The following is a 21,173-nucleotide window of genomic DNA, read 5'->3' on the forward strand; positions in this document are numbered from 1 at the left end:
CTTCGAGGGCGCGAACTTGGACAGGCGGCGCGGCTTCTTCGTGGACACGGGCAGGGGCGGCCGCGGCGGCGGCGGCAGGTCCATGGGCCGCGGCGAGCTCGGGTCGGGCACGGGCATGACGAAGGACGGCGCGCCGCCGTCCTCCATGAGCACGCTGAGCTCGACCATGTGGTCGCCGTCGCAACCCGTCGCCACGGGCGGCGGCCGCCGCGCGGCGCGGGGGTCCTCGCGGGGGTCGTCGTCGTCGTCGTCGTGCCAGACCTCGGGCCGCGTCGACACGGGCGACGGCGACGCCTCGGCGGGCGGCGGCGGCGACGCGGGCGCCCAGGGCACCTTCGCCGCCGACGTCTTCCGGGGCTTCCGCGGGTCCTCGCTGTGCGCCGCGTCGGGCGTCTCGGGCGACGCCGGCTCCTCCATGGAGATGACGCGCGTGATCGGGCTCGCCTGCGCCCGGTCCGGCGTCGCCGGCGGCGGCCGACCGAGGGCCGCGGGCCGCGGGCCCGTCGCGAGGCCCGGCAGCGCGACGGGCGGCGGCGCGTCGCGCGGCGCGTAGTTGCCGCCCGCGCCGCGCTTGCCCCGCGGGTCCTCGCCGCCCGCGCGCGGGTCCTCGTCGGACGCGAAGGCCTCGTCGTCGCGCAGGGACTGGGACCGCAGGGGCGGCGAGCGGTCCGCGGGCCGCCGCGCGCCGAGCGGCGACGCGGAACGGCGCGCGGCGAGCCGCGCCTTCGCCGCGGCGAGCTTCGAGTCCTCGCGCGCGCGGTCCTCGGGCGAGAGGGCGCGCAGCCGCTCGTCCTCGGCGTCGGCCGCCGCGACGGCGCGCTTGAACTCGACGTTGGAGTCGACGGACATGGAGATGGCGCGCTTGATGCGCTCCGCGCGCGCGGACGGCTTCCGCTCGAGGCCCGGCTTCGCCTTGGCCGTCGCCGCGGCCTTGGCGTTGATGGACCGGCGCACGCGCTCCGCGCGCGCCGACACCTCGAGGGCCGCCCCGGGGCTCCGGCCGCGGTCGCGGCGCGCCGCGTCGTCGGGCGGCCGCGCCGGCGGCGACCGGACGACCTTGCGCCCGGCGACGCCGCGCGGGTCCTCGGCGGCGCGGTCGCGCGCGTCGGCGACGGCGCGCGCGGCCGTGGCGACCCGCGGGTCCTCCGCGGCGGACCGCTCGCCGTCGACGATGGCCCTCGCGTGCGCGGCCTCGGCGGCCGCGGAGCGCTCGCGCCTCTCCGCGGCGTCGGCCGACGCCGCGCGCGCGCGGGCCGCGAGGGCCTTGGCCGCCTGCGCGTCCTCCTCGGCCCGTCTCGCGCGGGCCTCGGCCTCGAGGGCCCGCGCCTCGGCCTCGACGCGCGCGTCGTCCCGCGCCTTCGCCTCGGCCTCCGCCCGCGCGCGCGCGTCGGCCTCCGCGGCCGCCGCCGCCTCGGCCCGCGCCTCGGCCGCCGCCGCCGCTTCCGCCCGAGCGGCCGCGTCGGCGCGCGCGCGCTCCGCACCGTCGTCCGGCGGCGGCGCCGTCGGCGGCGTCATGGGCAGCCTCGCCTTGCGCAGCTCGAGGTTCTTCGAGTGGCGGCGCTCGATCTGGCGCCGGTACTCGGCGGCGTCGTCCGTGAGCGACGAGACCTCGGACGGCGGCGCCGCCGACTCCGCGTCGTCCTGCGACGACGCGCTGCCCCGCGACGACAGGGAGCTCGTCCGGCTCTTGGCGCGCTTCGGCGTCGTCGACAAGGCCTGGAGCACGCGGCCGCTGAGGCTCCGCCGCGGCTTCCCCGCGCGCGGCTCCGCGGCGGCCTCGGCCGGCTCGTCGTCGCCGCCGCCGCCGGCCGCGTGGAGCGGCGCCCAGTTCGCCGGCGGCGCGTCGCCGAGCTCCTCGTGGTAGAAGACCTGGGGCACGTCACCGGCGCTCGGCAGGCTCGCGCTCCGCTGCTTGCCGCCGCCGCGCTTCCGCGCGGCACCGCCGGACGAGAAGAGCGCGAGGCGGCCGAGCGCGCGCCGCGCGGGCGACGGCGACGCGCCCTTGCGGTGCGTCGCGTCGACGCGCTCGCTCCGGCGCGGCGCGGGCGGCGGCGGCGGCGGCTCGGGCGCGCCCATGTCGTCGGGCCGGAGGTAGTGGTAGGGCCGCACGCGGTCGCCGCCTGTGTGCAAATCAACCAGTGGAACGCCCTGTCCAGCAAAAACTTCAAACCTCTTTATCTCGATCAAATCGAAGTCGATTTGGCTGATTTTTGGACGAATCGATCGCTCTCGTCGAGTTTTCGAAGCACAGCCGAAGAGCTTGCGTCGAAACGGTCGCATACGCACACATTGAAGTAGGGTTGAAGATTTGATTTCCACACAGGTCGCCGCGGGGGCCGTGGACGCTCGGCCGCGGCTTCTCGAGCGGCGGCGCGGCGGCCGGCTCCTCGCCGTCGTCCGGCGCGGGCGCCGCCGCCTCGTCGTCGTCCGGCGCGAGCGCCGCCGCCTCGTCGTCGGGCGCCTCCCGCTCCTGGACGTCGTCGTCGTCGTCGTCGTTCGCCATCATCGTCATCGCCGGAGGCGCGCTCGGTTCGGCGTCGTCGTCCGGTACGGCGCTCTGCTGGACCTCGTCCTCGTCGTTGTCCATCATCGTCATGACCGGCGGCGCGCTTGCTTCCTCCGGCGGGAAGGCGTCCTCCTCGTCCGCGCGCGCGGGGCTCGGCGGCGCGGCGCCGCCGTCGTCGTCGGCCTTGGCCGGCGACGGCGACGCCAACGTCGTCAGGTGGTCCCGGAGCAGGCCGACCATCTCCGCCTTCTCGAAGCAGCCCGTGAGGTTCACGTTGAGCGTCAGCGACATGCGCTTGAGCTGCTTGACGGACATCTCGTGGATCGACGAGGGCTCGGGCGGCGGCCCCTCGGGCGGCGCGGGCGCCGCGCGCGGCGGCGCCTCCGCGGCGGGCTCGTCCGCGTCGTCGGGCGCCGCCGCGAGATCGGGTGCGAACCAGAGCATGGCCGGCGCGTCGGCGACGGCGTCGACGGGCCGCAGGGGCGCCGCGGCGACCGCGGCCGCGAGCAGCGCGTCGCGCGGGCCGGCCGCGTCCAAACCTGGGCAGCAAAAGAGAGATTCAACGTCGCTTCAACGTGAGTGTTCCGCGCGCGCGCGTTTCAAAAACAGCATCCACGCTTCGAGGCCGTTCCGAGAGATGATCGCTCGTCCAAAAATCAGCCGAAACGAGTGGAAAACGGCCGAGATCGGAGCCTTTGAAGTTGGGAATTTCGCTCTCTTTTGCCGCCCTGGTCCAAACCCAGCGTCTCGCAGAGCCGCCGGAGCCCCGCGTCCGAGAGCGTCGCCAGGGGCGCGTTGGCGTCGTCGAGGCCCGGCGCGTCCGCCGCGTCGTCGGCGACGAGGCGGCCGTCCTCGCACTCGACGCGGCCGCGCGGCGGCACGCCGAGCACGTCCGAGAGCGACGGCCGCCGCTCCTTGGCGAGCTGCGCCGCGGACGCGTCGGACGCGAAGGACGACTTGCGCTCCTTCCTGCCCGCGGCCGGCAGCAGGAAGATCTCCTCGGGCACCTTGGCCTCGCTCATGTCCGGCAGGTGGCCCAGCTCGACGTCTTTGGGCGGCGGCTCCCGGGGACATTTCGCCGCCGCGGCGCGCTCCGTGGCGAACGCGTAGGCGCCGAGCGGCAGGAGGACGGCGAGCACGGCCAACACGGCGATGACGGCGACGAGGAAGGGGGGCGGCGCCGCGGAGGTGTCGTCGTCGTCGTCGCAGGCGCAGCCGTCGCACTCGCAGCCGGCGCCGCGCGCGAGGCCGCACGTCGCCGCGTCGTAGGACGAGCAGAAGAGGCCCGCGCAGGTGCCCGCGCAGGCCCAGCTCGGCGCGGCCGTCGCGCCCGCGCAGCGGCAGCCGTCGCAGTCGCAGCCGTGCGCGCTCGCCGCGAGCTCGCAGTATTTCGCGTTGTAGGCGTCGCAGGAGGCCGCGGCGCAGATCGAGGCGCAGGTCGCGTCGGGGGACGGCGCGGCCGTCGGCGCCGGGGTCCGGGACGGCGCGAGCGTCGGCGCGGCGCGGGCGGCCGCGAGGGCTGCCGCTGCCCAGACCAACCGGCCCATCGATTTTCCACTCCACGGAGAATTGGGTCGAAGTTGTACAGCACGTTTCCGCGACGTTGCCGCTGGCGAAGCGCCTGATCGACGCCGTGAGAGCGCCTCGCGCCGCCACCACCGACCCACAATGGGCCTCTGCGACGACGCCATCGCCGCGCTCGAGCGCGACCTCGCCGGCGACGACGACGACAGCGGGAGCTCGTCGAGCGACGACGAGAGCGATGACGGGAGCGCCAGCTCCGGCGACGACGACGGCGCCGTCGCGCCCGCCGTCGTCGCCGAGGGCGTGCTCGCGTCGCTGCGGGACGAGCGCATCGCGCCGCTGGCGCCGCACCTGCTGCCGCAGGTGTCGGCGAAGCGCGCCGCGGCCGCCGCGCGCGCGGAACACTCGAAGCGGCCCAGGCGGGGACCCGAGGCCGCGTTCGCGGCCGCGTGCCCCGCCGTCGTCGACGAGGCGCGCAAGCTCGTCGCCGCGGCGGCGGCGTCGGAGAAGGTGAAGCGGCCCTTCGCCTGCCGCCTCTGCGCCTTCGCCGGCGACGATTTGGCGTCGTTCGAGGCGCATCGGGACACGGAGCTGCACAAGGTCGCGACGAAGGTCTGGCAGGACGCGTCCTACTGCAAGCTCTGCCGCGCCCAGTGCACGTCGCCCAACGAGCTCGCGGTCCACCTCCGGAGCAAGAAGCATCTGGAGCGGCTCGCGGAGGTCAACGCGGGCGCGAATTTGCACGTGCCCCGGAGCGCCAAGGCCGCGGCGCGGCGCGACTGGAAGGGCGCCGGGGCCCGGCGGAGCCAGTTCGACGGCTAACTCGAGGTTTTTCTTATGTGCACGGACGGGCGGGCGAGGTCGTGTGCGCGGGCGGTCGGTTCTGTGCAGGCGGTCGGCGTTTCGGGGGCTATCGCCGGTTCTTGCCCCAGTCGTTCTTGAACTCGCGGCAGAGGTCCGCGACCTCGTCCTCGTCGTCGTCGTCCTCGTCCTCCTCGGCGACGAGCGCGGGCACCTTCGCCGCCGTCCGCTTGCGATCGTCCCACGCGTTGGCGAACTCGACGGGCAGGCCGCGCGTCTGGCGGTCCGGCGACGCGTCGAGGGACTGGACGTGCGGCGCCGCGGCTGGCCGCGCCGCCCAGTCCTGGCTGAAGCCGTGCGTGGCCGCCGGCGCCGGTTCGAAATCGCGCGGCGTCTCCGACGGAAGCGCGTACCCGCCGGTCTCGGAGAAGGAATCCGTCGAGGCGGAGAGGCGGAACTGGGTCTCCGGGGCGTCGCTCGACGGTTCCGGGTCGCCCCAGCGCTTCCCGTACGCCGCGAGTACTGCGTCGGCGTCGACGTTCTGAGCTGCTGGTCGTTCTGCGGTTTTGCTCGTCGCGGCGTCGTCCTTCGACCGCGCCGCGCGCTTCGACGCCGTCGAAGCACAACACGGACGATGGCGACTGCGCCAGGTCCTCGAGAGCCGACATGTTCGTCAAAGCTATCTTCGGAGCGCGGTCAAGGCGACGGTGTCTCACGGCAGCCCGTGTTGCCTCAGCCTCAACCTCGGCGTCATGGCAGACAAAATTAAACATCCCGCCCGGGGTCGACTGCTCGCGCGCGGCGATGCCCTCCGGGCAGGTAATCCGAGCAAGAACTAGCCATGCATCGGGGATTACCGGCGGAGTGCTAGAGCGCCACCACACTCGGACTTGGGCGCACGCGTTGCCGCGGGATCACGGCCGCGAGATCATGGGCGCGTCGTTCGGGTCCTTGGCCACGCGATCCTGGACCGGGCACGTCTCGATTTCGACGCTCACCTGGGTGGTCGCGCATTCGATGGCCGCGAAGAGCTCCCCGTCGAAACCGACCGGCTCCGCGTCCGGCGGGCCCCAGTGGACGGCGTACGACGAACTGCCGCGATCCTCGGGCAGCAGCGTCGCGTTCAGCTCCGCTCTCAAGCTCGAGGAGTTTGTCTCCTCCGTGAGTTCCTCCCCTTCGAGTAAATGTGCGAGATGGTCGTCATCACAGTCCAGCAGCTCCTTGAGGGCCTCGCGCGCGCCCCGCGCGTGTGATCGCAGGCACGCTTCGACGGCTTCGGTCGCGACGTCCATGGACGAAAAGACGCCGACGGTGCCCCCGTCGTCCGCCAGTCCCTCGCGCCCTCGAAGACCGAGCACACGTGCTCCTTCGCTTCCTCGATGTCGTCGCCACACGTCTCGATGTTGTAAAGGTGTTCGTGGCAGTAGTCGTCCACCGTCGTCGAGCGCTTCCAGCGCACGATGTAGACGAGTTGCTGCGACGTGGCCGCCGCCGCGCGACCGCGTTTCGCCTTCTTCCGCGTGCTCATGGTCGGCTCAAGAGCTTCCTCTCTCCAGTGACTAGAGCTTGTGTTTGCGGCAGATCTGAAACCGGCGAGTACTCGAGTCCTCGAGCTCACGACAGGTCGACTCGACTCCGCGCTCGGCGTGAGGATCACCAAAAAACTGAGTTCCCTCGACGACCCGCCTCGCCGCCGATGCCGCGCCGCGACGAGGACTTCGCCTCGAGCAACCTGGGCTTCTTCCTCTTCTTCTTCGCCGTTTCCTGCGGCTTCACGGCGTCGCAGGAGCTCATCGTGTCCACGCCCGGCTTCAAGCCCCTGCACCGCGGCTTCCTCACGCTCTCCCACAGCGCCGCCTACGTTTTACTCGCGGCCGCGGAGCTCGCGCGCGCGGGCTGGACGTGGCGCGAGCGGACGACGCCGCTGGGGCACTACGCCGCCGTCGCGGTGCTGAGCTTCGTCGGCGTCTACGCGGCGAACGCGAGCCTCGGCTACGTCGACTACTCGACGCGCGTCATGTTCAAGTGCGCCAAGCCCGTGCCGACGATGGCCCTGAGCACGCTGCTGTTGAAGAAGGCGTACGCGCCGTTCGAGTACGCGGGCGCGCTCCTCCTCGGCGCGGGGCTGGCCATCGCCATCGTCGGCGACGGCGCGGGCGCGAAACGGCCGCCGGGCGCGTCCGGGAGCCACTTCTTCCTCGCCGGCGCGGCCTGCGCGGGCGCGTCGGTCGTCGCCGACGCGCTCGTCTCGACCTACGAGGAGGCCAAGATCTTCTCGCGGGAGCGCGCGCCGCGGCCCGCGGAGCTCATCTTCTTCACCTACGCCATCGCGGCCTGCTGGTCCGGCGCGGTGTTTGTCGCGTCCGACGAGCCGCGCCACGCGGTCGCGTTCTTTCGCGAGAGGCCCTCGATCCTCGCGAAGATGGCCGCGTCGGAGCTCTGCGGCTACCTGTCGATCTCCTGCGTCGTCCGCATGGTCGGCCGCTTCGGCGCGACGCACGCGGAGTTGGTCAAGACGGCGCGCAAGGGCGTCACGCTCGCCTTCTCCTTCGCGGCGCTCGAGGGCAAGACGCCGGGGATCCCCCACGTCGCGGGCTCGGGCCTCTTCGCCGCGGGCGCGGGGCTGTCCGTGTGGGCCAAGGACCGGAAGCGGCGGCGCATCGCGGCCGCCGAGCGCCGCAGTGGCCGCCGCGCCGCTCGTCGACCCGCGGCGCCGCGCGCGCGGCCCGTCCCGGGACGGGGACGAGGACGCGGAGGCCGCCGCGGCGCTCCTCGATCCGCGGCGCCGCCCGCGCGGCCCGTCCCGGGACGGGGACGCGGCATTATGAGTATTAGGTCCTAGAGGCGCGTGAGGATGCAGGCGTCAAAGGGGACGCTGAGCTCGTCGCCGTCCGCATCCTCGATGCGATAGCTTTTGAGCCGCTCGCTTTGGTGCCGGACGATGAACTCAACGCCGCAGTGATCCGCCATGCCGTCGTCCCACCCGACCTCGGAGAAGGCTCCGGGCGCGGGTCGCTCGCAGAGGCGCCTGAATTCGTCCGGGTCGTAGATGACGCGAACCTTGGAGTGGCCGTTTCGCAGCGCAAGGAAACTGATCATGGGAGCGTAGTCGTCGCCGCCAAACACAACCAACACCGCGTCGGTCCCGCATCGGCTCGCCTCCCGCAGGAGCGCGTGCTTCTGTGCGTCGAGGTCAACCATCTCGGCCTTAATGGCTACGGCGCGCCGCGCGAGAGCCACCTCCGTCGAGGCGGAGAGAAAAATGGCGCGATCCATATACGCAACTGCGGCGGACATCTTCGATCCCGGGAGTTTGCCCGCGGCGATGGCTTTCGCGCTCTCGAGGTACCACGTCGCCGCCGCCTCGTCGTCGACGACGCCGTTCTCGATCGCGGCGAGGATCAACGACCGCGTCCTGCCAGACTTGATCGTTTCGGTGCCCATGGGTTTGTTCGTTAGCGGACTCCGTCGGCTCGAGCGGAGCCAGCGCTCGAGCGCCTCAGCCTCGTACACGTGCCCGTCCTCTGCTTTGATCGGGCAGATTAGAAGCGACGACGTGAGGGGACATCTGAGGTTCGGCAGGATCAAGTTCATCAGGTCCGCCGTGTCCAAGCGTGCGCCACCGGCTTCCACAAGCGCGTCGGCGGGCGCAGCGCTGTGGGCCCGGCTACTCGGGAGGATCAACTCGGCGAAGTCCGAGCGTGCGCCCCCGGCGTCCGCGGGCGCGTCGGTGAAATCGGCGTCCGCCGTGTCCGAGCGTGCGCCCCCCGCGTCCGCGAGCGCGTCGACGGCGGGCGCGGCGCTGTGGACCCGGCGATCCGCGGCGGCGAGCGCGGCGATTTCGGACGCGCGAGCGGCGACGACGGCCACCGATCCGTGGCCCTGACGATCCGCGGCGGCGGGCGCGGCGGTTCGGGACGCGCGAGCGGCGACGACGGCCGGCGTCGGGGCATTCGCGGCGGCGAGCGCGGCGGCGGCGGTGTGGGACGTGCGAGCGGTGACGACGGCCGGTGCCGCCCCGCGGCGCCGGGCATTTGCGGCGGCGAGCGCCGCACGGTGCGCGGCGGTGTGCGACGTGCGTGCGGCGGTGTGCGACGTGCGAGCGGCGACGAGGGCCGCCGACCCGAGGATGAGCAGTCGTCGGAACATGCTCTTCGTTTTTTGAGCGCGAGGCCTGGGGGGCTCGATCGTGAGCGGAACGTCGATGCCACAAATCACCTCGTTTGCTCGCCAAGACGCCTTGCTCTTCGTGCGTCCTCACGCGAACCGTGCGAGCGAACCGTGCGATGCTAGTGTGGACGTAGTATTACGCGAGCGGCGCGTGCGGGGAGGGACGCGCGTCTAGCGGCGCACGAGGACGCACGCGTCGAAGGGGAACCATTGGACTTCCGGGCCGTCCGTGTCGTAGAATGGTAACACCCCGTACCCTCCCAAGCCCTCCTCATCCTGATCAACCACGAGGCATTCTTGCCCCACGAAGTCGTCCATTTCATCGCACCACCCGACGTGCTCCTCGGCACCCGGCGCCGGTCGCTCACAGAGACGCTCCACCTCGTCAAGGTCATCGATGATCCGCACCCTCGAAATGTGTTCATTCATCTCGGTCCACTGTTTCAAGGGCAATCCGTCGGCGACGCCAAACACGATCGCGACGCCGTCGACGCCCGCGTCGGCCGCCTCGTCAAGGAGCGTTTCCATTTGTTCGTCCATCTCAGACTTGAGGGCGATGGCGCGCAACATGAGATCCACCTCCGGCGACGGATGCAGCGCGGCCGCCTTCTCGAGGTGCTCCTTCGCGGACGACAGCTTGCCCGGGAGCTTCTTCGCGGCAATCGCTTTGGCGCTCTCGAGGTACCACGTCGCGGCCGCCTCGTCGTCGACGACGCCGTTCTCGATGGCGGAGAGGACGAACGACCGCGTCATGCCGGACTTCATCGTCTCCTCGCCCATGGGCTCGTTCGTCAGCGGACTCCGGCGATGCGAGCGGAGCCAGCGCTCGAGAGCGTCCGCCTCGTAGACGCGGCCGTCTTCAGCGGTAACGGGGCAGACGAGGAGCGAGGAGGTAATGGGGCAGAGGAGGTTTTGAAGGATCGAATCGGCGAACCCCGCCGTGTCCACTTTCTTGGCCTTGGACTTCTTGGTCGTCTTGGCCGTCTTGCGGGAACGCGGCGCCATGGCCTTGAGGTGTCGCCGCGCCGCCTCGAGCCAGGCGGGCCAAAGCTTGAAAGCGAGCCTCGCTCGCCAACACCGCCCGCGAGGCAATTTAATCCACACGCAGGTCCACACGCTCCAGATGTGCCCAGACCTCCTCGCGACCGCGACGAAACAAGAACCGAGAAGCCAGATGCGAGGTGTGTAACGAGCGGCGTCGCGGCGGGTCTGGGGGGGAAGATGCGGGGGCGCGCCGCGCCGCGACCGCTCGGGCCGCCGAGCGCCGCGGTCGCTAGGTGCAGGGCGGGAGGGCGGACCGGGGCCGGTGCCAGGGGCTGAGCTCGAGGTAGCGGTCGCGGTTGCGCGTGTCCGGCCGCGCGGCCTCCGGCGGCAGCTTGACGTTCTTCTTGAGGTACATGGCGATGAAGTGCCTCGCGGCGCCGTTGCGGGGCGAGCTGTGCGTGCCGTCGACGATCGCCAGTTTCCGCGTGCCGCCGTAGCGGTTCGCGAGGCCCTCGACGTGGCTCAACGCGATGATGCGGTCGCTCCGCGCCTGCATGAAGAGCGCGGGCGTCACGCACGTCGCCGCGTGCGAGATCGGCGACAGGTCCTTGAGGGGGCTGAACTTCGCGAGCTGGAGGCACGACGCGTCGATGGACTCCAGCACCAGATTCAGGGCCATGCGCGTCAGGGAGAAGCCGACGACGTACTTGCCGAGCGAGCCCGTCGCGACGGCGCTGTTCTGCTTGACGAGGTGGTTCGCGAGCTCCTCGAAGTCCGCGTAGGGCGAGTCCAGCACGGCCGCGTCGATGCGCGGGTAGGACCCCCGGTAGCGCCCCTGGTAGTAGATGACGGACGCGGCGCCCATGGAGTGGCCCCAGACGACCAGGGGCCCCGTGTCCTTGCGCTTCCGCAGGTGCGTCAGAGCCACGAGCAGGTCGTCGGCCTCGTGGTAGCCCAGGGACACGTAGGTCCCGTCCGACACCCCACTGCCGCAGCAATCAAACGCGAACATGGAGCAGCCCAGGCTCAACGCCACGGGCAGGTAGGAGCAGGCCTGTATCCTCGACGCGCTATTCGCGTGCATGAACACGACGCACGGCCGCGCGGCGGCGCGCTGGTGCTCCGGCGCCGCGGGCCGCCAGTGCGAGCAGTGCAGGCGCAGCCCGTGCTGGTTGCGGATCACGAGGTCGTGGCGGAAGAAGCGCTTGCCGCCGAACTCGAAGGACGACGGGCCGAGGAGCCGCGCGTCGTAGAGGAACCGCGGCGGTCGCACGACCGCGGACACGAGGGCGTTGTAGACCGTCGGCTGGTCGCCCAGAGCGCCGCCGCCCTCCGAGGCCATCTGCTCCGACGTGCCCACCGTCGCCCGGGCGACGCGCGACGTCCCGTTCATGGGCAGGCCCGTGCCGAAGATCGAGTGGTACTGGCCTGGGCAGGACAAGAGAGATTCAACGTCGCTTCAAAGTGAGTGTTCCGCGCGCGCGCGTCCCGAAAAAAGCATCCACGCTTCGAGACCGTTCCAAGAGATGATCGCTCGTCCAAAAATCAGCCAAAACGAGTGGAAAACGGCCGAGATATGAGGCTTTGAAGTTTGGAATTTCGCTCTCTTGTCCTGCCCTGGTACTGGCACCGCGGCCGGTCCTCGACGAGATCGAAGACGCTGTAGTCGTCCAGCAAGTCGACGATCTCGCGGCTCCGGTAGCCCACCTGGCCCGGCCGCTCCACCAAGAGCAGCTCGAAGCGCACGCGCTGCATCGGCGCCTCCAGGTCGCTGTCGCTGCTCTCGTCCTCCTCGTCGCTCAGGGACGCGGGCGGCGGCGGCAGGGGCTTCTCCCGCTCGCTTTTGGCCTCGGCGCCGCCCAGCAGCGCCGTCGCCCAGGACGTCCAGGACTTGGGCCGCGCCTTCGCGCGGTCGCCGCCGGCGTCGCGCGCGGCCTCGTCGCCGCCGAGCGACGCGCGGCCCCGGACCTTGCCCCGCGCCGTCGCCGCGAGGCGCCGCAATCGTTTCCGCTTCGCCTGGGTCTCGCCGTCGGCGGACCGCCGCCGCAGGAAGTTCGGGCTCCAGTGGTCGAAGGGCTTCTCGGACTCGAAGCAGATGCTATCGAGCGCCGCGTGCCAGCGCCGCAGCTTGTTCATGGGGATGAGCTGGAGCTCCGTGCGCAGGTCCGCGGTAAGCACCGCCGCGCCCTCGCGCGAGATGGCGAGCACGCGGTTCGCGACGGCCGACTTGGGCGCGTCGTCGTCCGCGTCGCGGCGCTCGCCCGCCGCGCGGCGCCGCACCGCGCAGGGGAAGAGCGCCGCGCCGTAGAGCGGCAGCGAGCTCACGAGCTCTAAGAAGTCCGACTCGGGCTTGGCGCCGTCGTTGAAGTACTGGACGTCCTCGACGGACTCGACGATCTCGATCTCGATGCCCTGGCGCTCCAGCTGCGCGCGCTCCGTCTCCGACGGGCCCGCGGGCGCGTTTCCGCCGCTCGAGGTCCCGGGGACCTCCGGCGCCGCCGCGGCCTTGGCCTGGCGCCGCTCGTCCTCGACGAGCAGGGCGTCGAGGTCGCGGAGCACGCCGTTCGACACGTCGCCGACGTCCTCGAACGCCGCGCGCGGCGCGAACGTCTCCGCGCCGTGCGTCGCCAGCAGCGTGATCGCCAGCGGGCGCACGACGTCCGCCGCCGCCGTCGCGCACTGCTTCTTCGCCGCGAGGTCCCGCGCGCGCGACCACAGGCGCAGCGCGCCCAGGCGCACGGCCGTCGAGCCCCGGAGCGCGCCGCGGTCGCCCGGCGGCAGCGGGAAGCCCGCCATGACCGCGGCGACGGCCTGGGCGTAGAGCAGGCGCGCCAGGGCGTACTCCGACGTCGACGCGATGTCCACGCGGAACCCCCGGAGCGCCGCCGCGCGCTGCGGCCCCGTGACCAGCCGCACGGCCAGCACCAAGGCGTCGCACTTCTTGAGCGCGCCCGCGGGCGTCGCCGGGTCGATGCGCCGGTCGCAGCCGTCGCGCGAGAAGGCGTAGAGCGAGAGAGACGAGACGTACTCGGCGCCGACGCCGAGGCGGAGCGCGGCCGCGGACATGACGGCGCGCCTGGGCAGCAAAAGAGAGATTCAACGTCGCTTCAACGTGAGTGTTCCGCGCGCGCGCGTTCCAAAAAAGCATCTACGCTTCGAGACCGTTCCGAGAGATGATCGCTCGTCCAAAAGTCAGCCGAAACGAGTGGAAAACGGCCGAGATATGAGCCTTTGAAGTTGGGAATTTCGCTCTCTTGTGCTGCCCTGGCGCGCGCGCGGAGTCGTCGACGCGCGCCGTCACGGTCAGCGTCGAGCCGTCTAGAAAGGTGAGCCCGACGCGCGTCGTCGGTGGGTCCTTCTTCTTGTTCTCCGGCGTCTTTGACGCGTCGTCGGGCGCCCGGGGCTTTGACGGGGATTCGGATTCGACGGACGCGCGCAACGTCGCCGTGACTTCGCACGCGGACGTCTTCGCGGTGAACTCGTCGGGCGCCGCGCCGGCGACGGCCCAGCGGCCGTCGACGCCGCAGGAGTCGTCGAAGATCTGGAGGAGCGTGAAGGGCGCGACGCCGCCGTTCTTGGCCGCGCCGCCGCGGCCCGCGACGGGCGACGGGCGCGGCTCGGGCGACCGGGGGCTCGGCGCGTCCGACGGCGGCGCGCCCGGGGGCCCGAGGCGCCCGCCGGGGAAGAGGAGCCGCGGCTCGTCGTCGGCGCCGCCCGGCGCCTCGTAGCCCGCCCAGTCCGGGTCGAGGTCCGCCGCGGGCCGCCGCGGCGCGGGACCGCCCCGGGCCGCGAGGCCGCCCGAGAGCCCCGCGGACGGCGGCAGCGACCGGCCCCGGCGCTTCTTCTGCTGCGCGAGGCGGTACTCGGCGACGCCCATCTTCTCCGGGTTCGCCGGCCCCTCGCTCGTGCGCTCTAAGAGCGTGAGCTCGGGCGCGTCGCGGCCCGGCGACGGCGGCGACGGCGCCGCCGCGGCCGCGCGCGGCGCCCGGTCCTCGCCGATCCAGGCGCCCTGCGCCTCGTACTCGCTCAAAGGCGGCAGCAGCTCGCTGCTCACCTCGCCGACCTCGAAGTGCGTCGACATGAGCGTGTTCAGGAGGGAGCTCGCCTTGGGCGCCGGGGGCGCCGGCGGCGCCTCCTTGGACGGGGACCGGAAGTAGTCCATGGCCGCCCGGGGACGCGCCGCGGCGCCGCGCCGACACCGGCGGCGACCCGGGGGCCGCCCGACGCGCCGGGCCCGGGCTCCGCTTCCGCGGCCACCGGGGCAGCCAGACGGGGCAGCCAGACGGCCGGACGGAAGTTGCAGTGCTCCGTCGACCTTAACTTACATATGAGTGGCTCTGGCCTCAAAGGCATTCCTTCTTTCACCACCACCAAACCTGGTCCCTGTCGCCGCCCTCGCCACGACCAGAAACCCATGGGCTGAAGCGGCCTCGAGCGCACCGGTTCCCAGCGCACGACGCCTCGCCGCGCCGCTCCAGCGCCATGGCCCGGCCGGGCGTGTTGGAAAATGACAACGAGGACCTGGCGAACCGCCTGGGCTGGACCCGGGACTGGCGCCACTGCGGCGGGGAGAGCCGCTACACGCTGAGCCGCCTCGTGGGCCGCGGGTCCTACGGCCACGTCGCCGCCGCCGTGCGCCGGGCCGACGACCGCGAGGTCGCCGTGAAGCGCATCACGGGCGCGTTCGACAGCCGCCGCGACGCGCTCTGCATCCTGTCGGGCAGCCCCGCGTCCCTCGACAGAAACCGCCCGGGGCCTCCACTCCCCCCGAATCTCAGGCGCGAGATGCGCATCCTCTCGGCGCTGCCCAAGCACCCGAACCTCGTCGAGCTCCTCGACGCGCGGACGCCGCTGCCGTCCGCGAGCGAGGCGCGCGTCTACGACGGCGCGCGCCGCCGCCCCCGAGGAGAAACCGCCCACCCAAAACCCCGAAACCCCCTAGGCGCCGACGTCTTCCTCGTCTTCGAGCGCATGCCGACGGATCTAGAAAAGGTCGTGAACAGCAACCAGTTCTTTACGGCGGAGCACGTCCGCTGGCTCACGTTGGACCTGCTCCGCGCGATCCGCGTGCTCCACGGCGCGGGCATCGTCCACCGGGACCTCAAGCCGGCGAACATGCTTCTAGAGGTCCAGCCCGTCCGCCTGAAGGTCTGCGACTTCGGCCTCGCGCGGACCATCCCGGAGACGCGCGAGTTGCGGGCGGACGACGACCGCGACCGGCGGCCCGGCGACGGCGCCATCGCCGCGAGCCCCAAGTCCGAGTCCGACGAGGCCGCGAGCCCGGACGGCTCGCGGCCCGCGTTGCGGCGCCAGCTCACGCAGCACGTCGTCACGCGGTGGTACCGCGCGCCGGAACTGCTGCTGCGGTCGCCGGCGCGTCCGCCCGGCGTCGCGCGGCGGTTTCCCGGCGCTCGCTCTCACGCCCCCTTTCTTTAGGTCTACGGCGCGGCCGTGGACATGTGGAGCTGCGGCTGCATCGTCGCCGAGCTGCTGAGCATGGAGGAGGCGTCCGTGCCCTGCTATCTCGATCGCCAGCCGCTCTTCCCGGGCGTGTCGAGCGACATGACGCCGGGCGGCGGCGGCGGCGTCGACGCGGACAGCGCGGACCAGCTCGAGTCCATCGTCCGCGTCGTCGGCACGCCGGACAGCGCCGACGTCGAGGCCCTCGCGGGCGACGACGCGTCCGCGGCCGCGGCCAAGGCGCGGCTCGGCGCGCTCGCGAGCCGCGAGTCCGCGGACCTCGCGGACATCTTCCCGGGCGCCGAGGCGCCGGCCCTGGACCTGCTCAAGCGCCTCCTCACGCTCGACCCGAAGAAGCGCTTCGACGTCCGCGCCTGCCTCGACCACGCGTACGTCGCGTGCGGAAGGCCCGCGTCCCGGGACCTCCGCCGGCGCCCCGCGACCCCCCCCCCCTTCCTAGGTCGATCAAGTCGTCGACGGACGCGGACGAGCTGGACCTGCGCGGCGTGAAGATCGACCTCGACTTCGACGACGCCGCGCAGCCGCCCATGCGCGTCGCGCAGCTCAGGGCCGAAATCAAATCTTCAACCCGACTTCAATGTGAGCGTATTCGAAAGTTTCGACGCGAGATGTTCTGTTGTGCTTCGAGAACTCAAAGAGAGCAATCGATTCGTCCAAAAATCAGCCGAATTGAAGTTTGGCTGGAATAACCCAAACCAGTGGTTGATTTCGGCACAGGCGCAGCTCAGGGACCTCATCCGCGAGCACACGCGCGCGTTCCGGAGCGACGAGGGCGCGCGCGAGGCCGCGGCCGACGCGCCGCCGGCGCCGAAGCGCCAGAAGACGTGAGGCGCGCGCGCCGCGCGCCGTCCTTACGTATCGCCTAGCTAGAGCGCGGACCGGAACCAGGAGGCCGGCGCCGCCGTCGCGTTCGCCGCGGCGCCGTCGTCTTCGTCGTCGCCGAAGGTCGCGCCGTAGAGCGCCGCGGCGTGGGTCATCGCGACGTGCTGGACGCGCACGACGAGGTCCGAGAGGCGCAGGGAGCAGGTCACCGCGGAGAAGACGAGCGCGTCTCTCGCGTTCGCGAGGGCGGCCGCGGGCGGCTGCTCGTCGACGAGGACCGCGTAGGCCACGGCGCCCACGGCCGCGGAGAGCGCGAGGCCGACGACGAGCGCCGTCCAGCGCAGGATCTTCAGGAGCAGGCGCCTCGTCGACCGCGAGAGCGACCGGCGGCCGACGACGCCGCGCTTGCGCTTCCGGCGCTTCATGGACGCCTGCTGCGTCGGCGAGAGCATAGGCACGCGGTCCGCGAGGCGGTACTTGTCCGCGTCGGGCGTGACCCACTTGGGGATGTCCTCCGTGAGCCAGAGCTTGAGGTCGTCGACGGTCTCGGCCGACGCGTAGGGCAGGTTGTGCAGATCGACGTTCCGGAGGCCCGCGCGGAACTCCGCCTGCGACGGGAAGTCGCCCGCCGAGAGCTCGTCGCCGTAGTTTCGGAGCACGGACGCGAAGACGACGTCGAGGTCGTCGAGCGCGCGTTTCTTCGCCCGTTTCGCGGTCCCGGGCACGACGAGGCGCCGCAGGAAGCCCGGCGCGTAGGTGTCCCGCAGGTGCTGGCAGAGGCGCACGTGCACGAGCGCGAGGCGGCCCCGGCGCACGAGGTCGTCGACCTTGCGCGCGGCCGTCGACCGCACGAGGCCCTCGATCTCGTCGATGAGCGCCTGCGCGGGAATCAAATCTTCAACCCGACTTCAATGTGCGCGTATGAGACGGTTTCGATGCGAGCTCTTCTGCCGCGCTTCGAGAACTCAATGAGAGCAGTCGATTCGTCCAAACATCAGCCGAATCGACTTCGATGTGACCGAGCTCGAGAGTTCTGAAGTTTGATTTCCACACGGATGAGCGCCGCGCGGTCCTTGCGGAAGACCTTCTCGTACTCCGCGTGGACCAACGGCTCGTCCCAGAAGCTGCCGACGAAGACGCGGACGACCTCGGGCGTCTGGAGGATCTTGCCCACGTTGAACATGAGCGCGCCGTAGACGCGGACGAGGCGCTCGTTGTCGACCGTGTCCGCCTTGTTGAGCACGCAGCGCACGCGGCCCTCGAGGCCCTTGAGGCCCGCGATGATGTCGCGGAACTCGTCGGAGATGTCGAGCTTGTGCGCGTCGAAGAGCAGCAGCACGAGCTCGGACCGCTCCGCGAACCTGTGGTGAAATCAACCGCCGGTTTGGGGGGTCCCGACCGAACTTCGGAGCGCTCGATCTCGGTCGCGTCGAAGCCGATTCGGCCGTTTTTTGCACGAGGGAATTTCTCTCGGCGAGTTCTTCATAGAGTGCACAGGAACTCGCGTCGAAACCGTCGAAAACGCTCGCATTGAAGTCGGTTTGAAGATTTGAGTTCCACGCGGCCGCGAACCAGCGGCTCACGGACGCGAAGTCGTAGGACCGGTTCACGCGCTGCTTCTCGCCGCTCAGGACGCCCGGCGTGTCCACGAAGGTCACGAGCTGCGTGAGCGACGGCACGTTGGGCTCCGGGAAGAACGACGCGGAGAAGCGGCCGAGGAACGCCTGGCCGTAGCGGCTGAGGCCGCCGAAGGGCAGCTCGGGCATCATCGACACGTAGTTGCCGCGCTTGCTCGACGGCAGCGTGTGGCCCGGCGCGCCGACGACGGCGACGAATTTCTCCGTCGTCGGCTCGGGGCCGATGTGCGCGCCGTCGTAGTCTCCGCCGCACAGGCTCGAGATGAGCGTCGTCTTCCCCGTCGAGTACTGGCCGATGACGAGCACCATGGGCTTCGCGCCGAGCTCCGCCTCCGTGTAGCCCTCGCCGTAGAAGCTGCTCAGGGCCGTCTCCTTCTCGACGCGCCGCAGCTCCTCGTTGAGGTTCACCAATTCCTTGAGCGACGCGAGCTCGCGCGCCTTCTCCTCGGCGCCGATGGCGTCGGGGTCCCCCGACTCGTCGGAGCCCCAGGTCATGATCACGGGCGACAAATGGGCCTCGCGCGACGAATGGGGGCGCCGCGGCGCGCGTCCACTCTTGCACTCCAAAAAGTGCGCGAGGCGAGGCTCGCCGATCTGCCACAAACGGTCGAGATCGCGCGGCGCGCGCACGCGGCGAGGCCATGAATACCCCGGAGACGGACCTCCGCAGACGCTTCCTGTCCCCGGAACTCGACCTCGACGGCGTCGCCCGACACATCGACGAAATAACGGACTCCATCAAGCTCACGCCGCCGTCGGAGCGCTCGTCGACACCTCCCAGGCCCGCGTGGTCCTTGCTCGGGTCCGAACCCTCGCCGCGCTCGTCGACGCCGCCGCGGCCCGCGCGCCAATCGGAGCGCGCCGCGTCGAGCCGCCTGTCGTTCTTTCGCCTCGGCCGCGAGCTCGACGAGCTGAGGCGCGACGTCGGCGGCCCCTACGACGACGGGCCGCGGCGGGCCCTCTTCGACGCCGACGCCGAGCGCCGCGAGGCCGAGGAGCGCGCGACGGCCCTCGCGGGCGAGCTCGCGGACGCGCGCGGCGAACAGTTGGCGGCGCTCGAGGCCGCGGACGCGGCCGTCGCCGCGGCGGCGCTCGACGCCGAGCGGCGCGTCGCCGCGAGCGTGCGGGCCGCCGAAGAGGCCGCGGAGCGGCGCGTCGCGCGCGTGCTTGCGGACGCGGAGCGCCGCGCGGCCGCGGCGGACCGCGCGGCCGCGGCGGCGCGCGCGGCGGAGAACCGCGCGGTCGCGGCCCTCGAGGACGTCCTGGCCCGCGAGGAGGCGCGGCGCGTCGAGGCGGAGCGCCGCTCCGTCGCGGCCGTCGACGACGTCCCGGCCCGCGAGGATGCGTCGCTCGCCGAGGCGGAGCGAGCCTTCGCAGCCGTCGAGGGCGTCCTGGCCCGCGAGGAGGCGGTGCGCACGGCGGGCGCCGGGGCCGCGGCCCTCGAGGGCGTCGTCGCCGAGGTGGAGCGCCGCTCCGTCGCGGCCGTCGAGAAAGTCGTCGAGGAGGCGGAGCTGCGCGGCGCATGTGCCGGGGCGTGCTTGGTCGCGCTCCCGCTCGGCGTCGCGGCGCTCGCGTCCCTCGCGTTCCTCGCCGACGAGTCGATCCGAATCGCACACTAACTCTTACTTCGCGGGATATTCGGCGCCCGTGAGGGCCGTGAGGTCGTCCCAGAGCTTGCGCCGGAGCGCGGCGTCCGCGCACTCGCGGTCCGGGCTCGCCGCGGCGCACTCGCCGGACTTGGTTCCCCACTCGGGCTTCGTGAGCATGTCGTAGGACCGCGTCGCCTGGTGCACGGGGATGCCGCAGCGGCCCCAGCCCGCGAGGAGCATCTTCGTGTTCACGGTGCCCGGGTCCATCGTGTTGACGCAGAGTCGCGGCGGGTCGCCGTAGCGCGCGTGGAGCTCGAAGGCGACCATGGCGCAGCAGAGCTTCGAGAGGCTGTAGGCGCGGTGGTCGCTCCAGCGGTGTTCGCATTGGAGGTCGCCGAGCGCGTCCGGGCAGCCCATGGACATGGACGACGTGACGAGCAGCCGCGCCGCGGGCGCCGCGCGGACGTTGTCGAGGAGCAACGCCGTCAATAGGAACGGCGCGAGCACGTTCACCGCGAGCGAGTACTCGTTGCCGTCGGCCGTGACTTTGCGCTCGCCCGAGTAGTCGCCGGCGAACGTGCCCGCGTTGTTCAGCAGGCCGTCGATGACGGGGAATTTCTCCTTGATCTCCGCGCCGAGCGCGCGCACGTCGTCGAGGCGCGACAGGTCCGCGACGACGCCCGCGCCGGACCCGCCGGCGGCGTCGACCTCGCGGCAGACCTCGTCGACCTTGGCGCGGCTCCGGCCGTGGACGACGACCGTGTGGCCGTCGCTGCCGAGCTTCTGGGCCGTCAGGCGGCCGATGCCGTCCGTGGCGCCCGTGACGACGTAGACGAGCGGGCCGGCGACGCGCATGGTGCTGCGAGAGGCTGTGCGACAGCACGACGATGCGTCGAAGCGGAGCACAAGCAAGCTGGTGCGACAGCACGACGATGCGTCGAGGCGGAGCACGAAGCAAGCTGTGCGACAGCACGACGATGCGTCGAGGCGGAGCACAAGAGCTCAAGCAAGGCTGCTGCGGCACGCATGCGGCATTTGCCACTGCAGTACTGGCGAGCACCATCGACCTCCCGCCGGCGCACAACATGGCCGAGCAAAAGTCAGCCGCCGACGTCCTCTTCGGCGAGGAGAAGCCCGCGGAGGAGAAGCCCGCGGAGGAGGAGCCGCCGAAGAAGAAGAAGAAGGAGGAGGCGGCGGAACCGCCGGCCGAGCCGGCGGCGGCGCCGCTGCCGAAGCAATGGCGCAAGAAGGCGCCCGGCGGCGCCATGCTCTGGTTCTACAAAGACCGCGAGGGCGGGCGCCAGGGCCCCTTCTACCCGGGCCAGATGCGCCAGTGGTACGTGAGCGGCTTCTTCCCCGCGTCCCAGCTCGTCGCGCCGTCCTTCAAGGGCGAGATCCCGCGCGACTACGCGCGCCTCGACGCGTTTTACACGAACGCGACGGAGCGCGAGGCCGCCTTCGTCGCCATGGAGGGCGTCGCCCTCTGGCCCACGGCGCGCGCGGCGCCGGACGCGCCGGCCGACGACGAGCGAAACGACGCCGGCGGCGAGGACCGGCGGCCGCAGTGGCTCGAGGACAGCATCCGCCGGCAGCGCGCGGGCATCAAGCGCAAGATGATCTACGGCCCCGTCGAGCGCGAGAACTATAACTAGCCGGGTC

General features: G+C 71.8%; 5 protein-coding genes across 5 annotated transcripts; 2 read left to right on the forward strand and 3 right to left on the reverse strand.

The window, feature by feature from the left end:
• Positions 1-3,162: 3,162 nt before the first annotated feature.
• Positions 3,163-4,053, reverse strand: AURANDRAFT_63868 (expressed protein; the record flags this gene model as incomplete). The annotated part of the gene is made up of 1 exon (XM_009038519.1): positions 3,163-4,053. The coding sequence occupies one exon, from the start codon at positions 4,051-4,053 to the stop codon at positions 3,163-3,165; it is 891 nt and encodes a 296-aa protein (XP_009036767.1).
• Positions 4,054-6,527: 2,474 nt separating this feature from the next.
• On the forward strand, positions 6,528-7,683 carry AURANDRAFT_63869 (hypothetical protein; the record flags this gene model as incomplete). The annotated part of the gene is made up of 2 exons (XM_009038296.1): positions 6,528-7,512; positions 7,667-7,683. The coding sequence occupies 2 exons, from the start codon at positions 6,528-6,530 to the stop codon at positions 7,681-7,683; spliced, it is 1,002 nt and encodes a 333-aa protein (XP_009036544.1).
• A 2,591-nt stretch (positions 7,684-10,274) lies between these two features.
• AURANDRAFT_71549 (hypothetical protein) lies at positions 10,275-14,321 on the reverse strand (the record flags this gene model as incomplete). The annotated part of the gene is made up of 3 exons (XM_009038518.1): positions 10,275-11,413; positions 11,542-13,061; positions 13,444-14,321. 3 exons carry the CDS (start codon positions 14,145-14,147, stop codon positions 10,275-10,277), a joined length of 3,363 nt encoding a protein of 1,120 aa, XP_009036766.1.
• Positions 14,322-14,905: 584 nt separating this feature from the next.
• Positions 14,906-15,463, forward strand: AURANDRAFT_8047 (hypothetical protein; the record flags this gene model as incomplete). The annotated part of the gene is made up of 3 exons (XM_009038218.1): positions 14,906-15,177; positions 15,265-15,373; positions 15,422-15,463. Coding segments are annotated over 3 exons (423 nt in total), but the record flags the coding sequence as incomplete, so codon positions are not given.
• A 1,325-nt stretch (positions 15,464-16,788) lies between these two features.
• On the reverse strand, positions 16,789-18,321 carry AURANDRAFT_1666 (hypothetical protein; the record flags this gene model as incomplete). The annotated part of the gene is made up of 3 exons (XM_009038187.1): positions 16,789-17,166; positions 17,340-17,649; positions 17,861-18,321. Coding segments are annotated over 3 exons (1,149 nt in total), but the record flags the coding sequence as incomplete, so codon positions are not given.
• Between the last annotated feature and the right edge of the window lie 2,852 nt (positions 18,322-21,173).

Source organism: Aureococcus anophagefferens (assembly GCF_000186865.1).
Source record: "Aureococcus anophagefferens unplaced genomic scaffold AURANscaffold_8, whole genome shotgun sequence".
Classification (NCBI taxonomy): Eukaryota; class Pelagophyceae; order Pelagomonadales; family Pelagomonadaceae; genus Aureococcus; species Aureococcus anophagefferens.